General features: G+C 46.0%; 1 protein-coding gene across 1 annotated transcript in view; it reads right to left on the bottom strand.

Annotated features, from left to right (window-relative positions):
• The window catches only part of LOC112237590 (anthrax toxin receptor 2), a 144,951-nt gene that overhangs the window by 62,082 nt on the left and 72,869 nt on the right, over nucleotides 1-10,000 (bottom strand). Inside the window, exon 13 of the mRNA XM_042331262.1 lies at nucleotides 6,068-6,166. Coding sequence (XP_042187196.1) covers nucleotides 6,068-6,166 — 99 coding nt within the window. The remainder of the gene's footprint in view (nucleotides 1-6,067; nucleotides 6,167-10,000) is intronic.

Genomic DNA, 10,000 nt, shown 5'->3' on the forward strand with positions numbered 1-10,000 from the left:
TGAGTGTTTAATTAGCGACACGCTCTTCAAGCTGTAGGTTAAGCCTCTACAATACAGAACAGATTTTCATGATCACCATCCACCTGGGAAACACCCACCTCCCTACAGATATACAGGACATACTGTCTATCTATCCTGATGAATAAAACACACCTGCACGGAGGGACACAGAAACACACACACACACACACACACACACACACACACACACACACATACACACACACACGGCTGCCTGTAAACCTAAGGTGACATGGGATATCCCTCACGAAAGATACACTATCTACCCTGATGAAGGAAAGATTCCCTGTACATTCCATCACTGCAGGTTGTGCGTCAACATGTCAGAGTCAACATGTTGCCTTTACAGGAAGAGAAAATGACACCTCTCCCCCACCTCTACCCATGATCCACAGAACCTCTACCCCGATCCACAGAACCTCTACCCCGATCCACAGAACCTCTACCCCGATCCACAGAACCTCTACCCCGATCCACAGAACCTTTACCCTGATCACAGAACCTCTACCCCGATCCACAGAACCTCTACCCCGATCCACAGAACCTTGACCCCGATCCACAGAACCTCTACCCCGATCCACAGAACCTCTACCCCGATCCACAGAACCTCTACCCCGATCCACAGAACCTCTACCCCGATCCACAGAACCTCTACCCCGATCCACAGAACCTCTACCCCGATCCACAGAACCTCTACCCCGATCCACAGAACCTCTACCCCGATCCACAGAACCTCTACCCCGATCCACAGAACCTCTACCCCGATCCACAGAATCTCTACCCCAATCCACAGAACCTCTTCCCTGATCCACAAAACCTCTATCCCGATCCACAAAACCTCTACCCCGATCCACAAAACCCCTACCCCAATCTACAAAAGCTCTTCCCTGGTCCACAGTACCTCTACCCCAATCCACAAAACCTCTACCCCAATCTACAAAACCTCTTCTCTGATCTACACAGCCTCTTCCCTGATCTACAGAACCTCTTCCCTGATCTACAGAACCTCTTCCCTGATCTACAGAACCTCTACCACGATCCACAGAACCTCTTCCCTGATCTACAGAACCTCTACCACGATCCACAGAACCTCTTCCCTGATCTCCAGAGAGAGCCTCAGAAGTGGAGAGGGGCTGTCTAGGAGTATCAACCTGGTGTTTATGAAGAGAGGAGTTTGGTGGATAGGAGACGTATGAACAGATGAAGAGAGGGGTTGGTGGATAGAAGACGTATGAACAGATGGAGAGAGGGGTTGGTGGATAGGAGACGTATGAGCAGATGGAGAGAGGGGTTGGTGGATAGGAGACGTATGAGCAGATGGAGAGAGGGGTTGGTGAATAGGAGACGTATGAGCAGATGAAGAGAGGGGTTGGTGGATAGGAGACGTATGAACAGATGAAGAGAGGGGTTGGTGGATAGGAGACGTATGAACAGATGAAATCCTCTGAGCAAAGCTCCAACACTCTTGGGAAAAAGTTGAAGGGATGATTGCTTCCCCCAAAGGCCCTCGGAAATCCTTAGGGCAGGGGGTAGGGGATAGGGGTAGGGTTGGGTAGGGGTTAGGGGGTAGGGTTGGGTAGGGGATAGGGGGTAGGGTTGGGTAGGGGATAGGGGGTAGGGGACAGGGGGTAGGGGATAGGGGGTAGGGGGGTAGGGATAGGGGGGGGGATAGGGGGTAGGGTTGGGTAGGGGGTAGGGTTGGGTAGGGGATAGGGGGTAGGGGACAGGGGGTAGGGGGTAGGGTTGGTAGGGGATAGGGGGTAGGGGATAGGGGATAGGGTTGGGTAGGGAATAGGGGGTAGGGGATAGGGGGTAGGGGATAGGGGGTAGGGTTGGGTAGGGGATAGGGGGTAGGGTTGGGGATAGGGGATAGGGGTAGGGTTGGGTAGGGGGTAGGGGACAGGGGACAGGGGGTAGGGGTAGGTGATAGGGGATAGGGGTAGGGGTTAGGGGATAGGGGTTAGGGTTGGGTAGGGGATAGGGTGTAGGGTTGGCTAGGGGATAGGGGATAGGGGTAGGGGGTAGGGGATAGGGGATCGGGGGGGGGATAGGGGATAGGGGGATAGGGGGTAGGGTTGGGTGGGGGATAGGGTGTAGGGTTGGGTAGGGGATAGGGTGTAGGGGATAGGGTGTAGGGGATAGGGTTGGGTAGGGGCAGGGAGGGATGGAGGCAGGGAGTGATAGAGGCAGGGAGAGAGGGAAACAGTGGGCTGAACAAAGGCCAGAGTTGGAAGGGAGGAGCGAGGTGGAGAGATGGAGAGGTGGAGAGGTACATCAAGCCGACAGCAGCGCTCAACCCTTTATCCTGGATCCATCCATCCTGTGACTTAAGACAACCAGGCCGAGAGGAGGAGGGATGGCAGCACCTGTCATGTCAGACTCATACCACACACACACACACACACACACACACACGGTCCCAGAACACTCGCTTTAAGCCCTTGATATCACTGGCCGGCCCGGGCAGAGCTACAGTACAGCGAGGGGTTTGAGTTTTGTTGTCATCTGGAACGTGTAACAAAAGACGTCCAGGCTGTTCCGTTCTGGGCGCGTTGCCTAGGTGACATTTCAGCACCAGATGACTACAGACCCACTGTGTCCGTGGTGATTCACACTCTGGGAACTAGTTCTGAGTGATGGGCATTACCGTAAACATGAACCAGCCAAGGCATAGATAAAACTACACTACTGTTCAGTAATGTTGTTGAGGGTAGTCAACTGACTGACTTTACATTACACTACTGTTTATGTTGTTGAGGGTAGTCAACTGACAGACTTTACATTACACTACTGTTTATGTTGTTGAGGGTAGTCAACTGACTGACTTTACATTACACTACTGTTTATGTTGTTGAGGGTAGTCAACTGACTGACTTTACATTACACTACTGTTTATGTTGTTGAGGGTAGTCAACTGACTGACTTTACATTACACTACTGTTTAGTAATGTTGTTGAGGGTAGTCAACTGACTGACTTTACATTACACTACTGTTCAGTAATGTTGTTGAGGGTAGTCAACTGACTGACTTTACATTACACTACTGTTTAGTAATGTTGTTGAGGGTAGTCAACTGACTGACTTTACATTACACTACTGTTTATGTTGTTGAGGGTAGTCAACTGACTGACTTTACATTACACTACTGTTTATGTTGTTGAGGGTAGTCAACTGACTGACTTTACATTACACTACTGTTCAGTAATGTTGTTGAGGGTAGTCAACTGACTGACTTTACATTACACTACTGTTTAGTAATGTTGTTGAGGGTAGTCAACTGACTGACTTTACACTACACTACTGTTCAGTAATGTTGTTGAGGGTAGTCAACTGACAGACTTTACATTACACTACTGTTTATGTTGTTTAGGGTAGTCAACTGACTGACTTTACATTACACTACTGTTTATGTTGTTGAGGGTAGTCAACTGACTGACTTTACATTACACTACTGTTCAGTAATGTTGTTGAGGGTAGTCAACTGACAGACTTTACATTACACTACTGTTTATGTTGTTGAGGGTAGTCAACTGACAGACTTTACATTACACTACTGTTTATGTTGTTGAGGGTAGTCAACTGACTGACTTTACATTACACTACTGTTTATGTTGTTGAGGGTAGTCAACTGACTGACTTTACATTACACTACTGTTTATGTTGTTGAGGGTAGTCAACTGACTGACTTTACATTACACTACTGTTTATGTTGTTGAGGGTAGTCAACTGACTGACTTTACATTACACTACTGTTTATGTTGTTGAGGGTAGTCAACTGACTGACTTTACATTACACTACTGTTTAGTAATGTTGTTGAGGGTAGTCAACTGACTGACTTTACATTACACTACTGTTTATGTTGTTGAGGGTAGTCAACTGACAGACTTTACATTACACTACTGTTTATGTTGTTGAGGGTAGTCAACTGACTGACTTTACATTACACTACTGTTCAGTAATGTTGTTGAGGGTAGTCAACTGACAGACTTTACATTACACTACTGTTTATGTTGTTTAGGGTAGTCAACTGACTGACTTTACATTACACTACTGTTATGTTGTTGAGGGTAGTCAACTGACTGACTTTACATTACACTACTGTTCAGTAATGTTGTTGAGGGTAGTCAACTGACAGACTTTACATTACACTACTGTTTATGTTGTTGAGGGTAGTCAACTGACTGACTTTACATTACACTACTGTTTATGTTGTTGAGGGTAGTCAACTGACTGACTTTACATTACACTACTGTTTATGTTGTTGAGGGTAGTCAACTGACTGACTTTACATTACACTACTGTTTATGTTGTTGAGGGTAGTCAACTGACTGACTTTACATTACACTACTGTTTATGTTGTTGAGGAGTCAACTGACTGACTTTACATTACACTACTGTTTATGTTGTTGAGGGTAGTCAACTGACTGACTTTACATTACACTACTGTTCAGTAATGTTGTTGAGGGTAGTCAACTGACTGACTTTACATTACACTACTGTTTAGTAATGTTGTTGAGGGTAGTCAACTGACTGACTTTACATTACACTACTGTTTATGTTGTTGAGGGTAGTCAACTGACAGACTTTACATTACACTACTGTTTATGTTGTTGAGGGTAGTCAACTGACTGACTTTACATTACACTACTGTTCAGTAATGTTGTTGAGGGTAGTCAACTGACTGACTTTACATTACACTACTGTTTAGTAATGTTGTTGAGGGTAGTCAACTGACTGACTTTACATTACACTACTGTTTATGTTGTTGAGGGTAGTCAACTGACTGACTTTACATTACACTACTGTTCAGTAATGTTGTTGAGGGTAGTCAACTGACTGACTTTACATTACACTACTGTTTAGTAATGTTGTTGAGGGTAGTCAACTGACTGACTTTACATTACACTACTGTTCAGTAATGTTGTTGAGGGTAGTCAACTGACAGACTTTACATTACACTACTGTTTATGTTGTTTAGGTAGTCAACTGACTGACTTTACATTACACTACTGTTTATGTTGTTGAGGGTAGTCAACTGACTGACTTTACATTACACTACTGTTCAGTAATGTTGTTGAGGGTAGTCAACTGACAGACTTTACATTACACTACTGTTTATGTTGTTTAGGGTAGTCAACTGACTGACTTTACATTACACTACTGTTTATGTTGTTGAGGGTAGTCAACTGACTGACTTTACATCACACTACTGTTTATGTTGTTGAGGGTAGTCAACTGACTGACTTTACATTACACTACTGTTTATGTTGTTGAGGGTAGTCAACTGACTGACTTTACATTACACTACTGTTTAGTAATGTTGTTGAGGGTAGTCAACTGACTGACTTTACATTACACTACTGTTTATGTTGTTGAGGGTAGTCAACTGACTGACTTTACATTACACTACTGTTTATGTTGTTGAGGGTAGTCAACTGACTGACTTTACATTACACTACTGTTTATGTTGTTGAGGGTAGTCAACTGACTGACTTTACATTACACTACTGTTTAGTAATGTTGTTGAGGGTAGTCAACTGACTGACTTTACATTACACTACTGTTTATGTTGTTGAGGGTAGTCAACTGACAGACTTTACATTACACTACTGTTTATGTTGTTGAGGGTAGTCAACTGCAGCAAAAAAGAGTGATGCACATTTGATAGAGCAGAGATGGCCGAATTAAAACTATATGATCGCCATCGATTTCATCGTTCCTCTGAATCTCCATTAAAAATACACTTGTATCCAGCAGCAGGCCGTCCGTGTCAGAGAAACCAACCCGCGATGTTTAAAGATAAAACAACCAGACATAATATACAGACTACAACATGTGTAGTGAATGTTACGAGTCTCTCACTGTCCTCCGAACTGTGTCACTCGCAAGATGGGATGCTAGTAAAGGCACACACACACACACACACACACACACACACACACACACACACACACACACACACACACACACACACACACACACACACACACACAGCTAGTTATTCCACATTGGCTACATGACCAACATAGTGTTTAGAGTGCAAACCTCCATGCGTTTGATCCCTCCTGCCCCTCTCCCTCCGTAGTACGAGGCGTCGACAGTCGCCCACTTCTTCTTGGGCAGGTGGTCGTCCTCCTCCGGCTCCTATGGGGATAACAAACACGTCACGAATGTCGGTGCACAAAGTCACACACACACACACACACACACACACACACACACACACACACACAGGAAGGCACGCACGCACACACACAGGAAGGCACGCACACACACACACACACACACACACACACACACACACACACACACACACACACACACACACACACACACACACACATATACAAAAACAAACAGATTTACACATAGAAAGCATGTGAACAGAATGACGCTGAAAACTTGGACTTAGAAGTCAATGCTGTAATGCTGGGTGCTGTAATGCTGGTGTTGTAATGCTGGGTGTTGTAATGCTGGGTGTTGTAATGCTGGGTGCTGTAATGCTGGGTGCTGTAATGCTGGGTGCTGTAATGCTGGGTGCTGTAATGCTGGGTGTTGTAATGCTGGGTGTTGTAATGCTGGGTGCTGTAATGCTGGGTGTTGTAATGCTGGGTGTTGTAATGCTGGGTGCTGTAATGCTGGGTGCTGTAATGCTGGGTGTTGTAATGCTGGGTGTTGTAATGCTGGGTGTTGTAATGCTGGGTGCTGTAATGCTGGGTGTTGTAATGCTGGGTGTTCTAATGCTGGGTGTTGTAATGCTGGGTGTTGTAATGCTTGGTGCTGTAATGCTGCGTGCTGTAATGCTGGGTGCTGTAATGCTGGGTGTTGTAATGCTGGGTGCTGTAATGCTGGGTGCTGTAATGCTGGGTGTTGTAATGCTGGGTGTTGTAATGCTGGGTGTTGTAATGCTGGGTGTTGTAATGCTTGGTGCTGTAATGCTGCGTGCTGTAATGCTGGGTGCTGTAATGCTGGGTGTTGTAATGCTGGGTGTTGTAATGCTGGGTGTTGTAATGCTGGGTGTTGTAATGCTGGGTGCTGTAATGCTGGGTGTTGTAATGCTGGGTGTTGTAATGCTGGGTGTTGTAATGCTGGGTGTTGTAATGCTTGGTGCTGTAATGCTGGGTGCTGTAATGCTGGGTGCTGTAATGCTGGGTGTTGTAATGCTGGGTGCTGTAATGCTGGGTGCTGTAATGCTGGGTGTTGTAATGCTGGGTGTTGTAATGCTGGGTGTTGTAATGCTGGGTGTTGTAATGCTTGGTGCTGTAATGCTGCGTGCTGTAATGCTGGGTGCTGTAATGCTGGGTGTTGTAATGCTGGGTGTTGTAATGCTGGGTGTTGTAATGCTGGGTGTTGTAATGCTGGGTGTTGTATGCTGCTGGGTGTTGTAATGCTGGGTGTTGTAATGCTGGGTTTATAATGTTGGTGCATAATGCTCGTGCTGTAATGAGTGCTGTAATGCTGGGTGTTGTAATGCTGGGTCTGTAATGCTGGGTGTTGTAATGCTGGGTGTTGTAATGCTTGGTGCTGTAATGCTGGGTGTTGTAATGCTGGGTGTTGTAATGCTGGGTGCTGTAATGCTGGGTGCTGTAATGCTGGGTGTTGTAATGCTTGGTGCTGTAATGCTGGGTGTTGTAATGCTTTGCTGTAATGCTGGGTGCTGTAATGCTGGGTGTTGTAATGCTGGGTGTTGTAATGCTGGGTGTTGTAATGCTGGTGCTGTAATGCTGGGTGTTGTAATGCTTGTGCTGTAATGCTGGGTGCTGTAATGCTGGGTGTTGTAATGCTGGGTGCTGTAATGCTGGGTGTTGTAATGCTGGGTGTTGTAATGCTGGGTGCTGTAATGCTGGGTGTTGTAATTCTGGGTGCTGTAATGCTTGGTGCTGTAATGCTGGGTGTTGTAATGCTTGGTGCTGTAATGCTGGGTGTTGTAATGCTCATTTGTTGTAATGCTGGGTGTTGTAAAAATGCTGGGTGCTGTAATGCTTGGTGTTGTAATTTGAGTTGTAATGCCTGTAATGCTTGGTGCTGTAATGCTGGGTGCTGTAAGCAAATGTAATGCTGGGTGTTGTAATGCACATGGTTGTAATGCTGGGTGCTGTAATGCTGGGTGCTGTAATGCTGGGTGTTGTAATGCTGGGTGTTCTAATGCTGGGTGTTGTAATTGTAATGCTTGGTGCTATTCTCCGTGCTGTAATGCTGGGTGTTGTAATGCTGGGTGTTGTAATGCTGGGTGTTGTAATGCTGAGGTTGTAATGCTGGGCATTGTAATGCTGGGTGTTGTAATGCTGGGTGTTGTAATGCTGGGTGTTGTAATGCTTGGTGCTGTAATGCTGCGTGCTGTAATGCTGGGTGCTGTAATGCTGTGTTGTAATGCTGGGTGCTGTAATGCTGGGTGCTGTAATGCTGGGTGTTGTAATGCTGGGTGTTGTAATGCTTGGTGCTGTAATGCTGGGTGTTGTAATGCTGGGTGTTGTAATGCTGGGTGCTGTAATGCTGGGTGCTGTAATGCTGGGTGTTGTAATGCTTGGTGCTGTAATGCTGGGTGTTGTAATGCTTGGTGCTGTAATGCTGGGTGCTGTAATGCTGGGTGTTGTAATGCTGGGTGTTGTAATGCTGGGTGTTGTAATGCTGTGTTGTAATGCTTGTGCTGTAATGCTGGGTGTTGTAATGCTGGGTGCTGTAATGCTGGGTGTTGTAATGCTGGGTGTTGTAATGCTGGGTGCTGTAATGCTGGGTGTTGTAATGCTGGGTGTTGTAATGCTGGGTGCTGTAATGCTGGGTGTTGTAATGCTGGGTGTTGTAATGCTGGGTGCTGTAATGCTGGGTGTTGTAATTCTGGGTGCTGTAATGCTTGTGCTGTAATGCTGGGTGTTGTAATGCTTGGTGCTGTAATGCTGGGTGTTGTAATGCTGGGTGCTGTAATGCTGGGTGTTGTAATGCTGGGTGTTGTAATGCTGGGTGCTGTAATGCTGGGTGTTGTAATGCTGTGTTGTAATGCTGGGTGCTGTAATGCTTGGTGCTGTAATGCTGGGTGCTGTAATGCTGGGTGTTGTAATGCTGGGTGTTGTAATGCTGGGTGTTGTAATGCTGTGTTGTAATGCTGTGCTGTAATGCTGGGTGTTGTAATGCTGGGTGTTGTAATGCTGGGTGCTGTAATGCTGGGTGTTGTAATGCTGGGTGTTGTAATGCTGGGTGCTGTAATCTGGTGCTGTAATGCTGGGTGCTGTAATGCTGGGTGTTGTAATGCTGGGTGTTGTAATGCTGGGTGTTGTAATGCTGGGTGTTGTAATGCTGTGTTGTAATGCTGGGTGTTGTAATGCTTGGTGCTGTAATGCTTGGTGCTGTAATGCTGGGTGTTGTAATGCTTGGTGCTGTAATGCTGGGTGTTGTAATGCTTGGTGCTGTAATGCTGCGTGCTGTAATGCTGGGTGTTGTAATGCTGGGTGTTGTAATGCTGTGCTGTAATGCTGGGTGTTGTAATGCTGGGTGCTGTAATGCTAGGTGCTGTAATGCTGGGTGTTGTAATGCTTGGTGCTGTAATGCTGGGTGCTGTAATGCTGGGTGTTGTAATGCTGGGTGTTCTAATGCTGGGTGCTGTAATGCTTGGTGCTGTAATGCTGGGTGTTGTAATGCTTGGTGCTGTAATGCTGGGTGTTGTAATGCTGGGTGTTGTAATGCTGGGTGCTGTAATGCTGGGTGTTGTAATGCTTGACTAAGAGACATATTCAACGTGAGCCTCCCAGTGGATATGATGTCAGCTAGTGTTGAAACGAGGGACTGATTTACTGCTGACCTCTCTGTGGACGATGAAAACCTGGCTGGACTTTGGATTGCGTCATTTATAGATGTTAAGGACATCAGCTCCTTCAAGAGCAGCAAATAGAGTTCTTGATTCAACATTTTTTTGTTGTAATATCCCAGTTAGCTCATCTCCCTGTAGGTTTTACAGACGTTCCCCGCCCCGTGGCTGCAACCCTT

This window comes from Oncorhynchus tshawytscha, linkage group LG12, assembly GCF_018296145.1.
Source record: "Oncorhynchus tshawytscha isolate Ot180627B linkage group LG12, Otsh_v2.0, whole genome shotgun sequence".
NCBI classification, from domain to species: domain Eukaryota; kingdom Metazoa; phylum Chordata; class Actinopteri; order Salmoniformes; family Salmonidae; genus Oncorhynchus; species Oncorhynchus tshawytscha.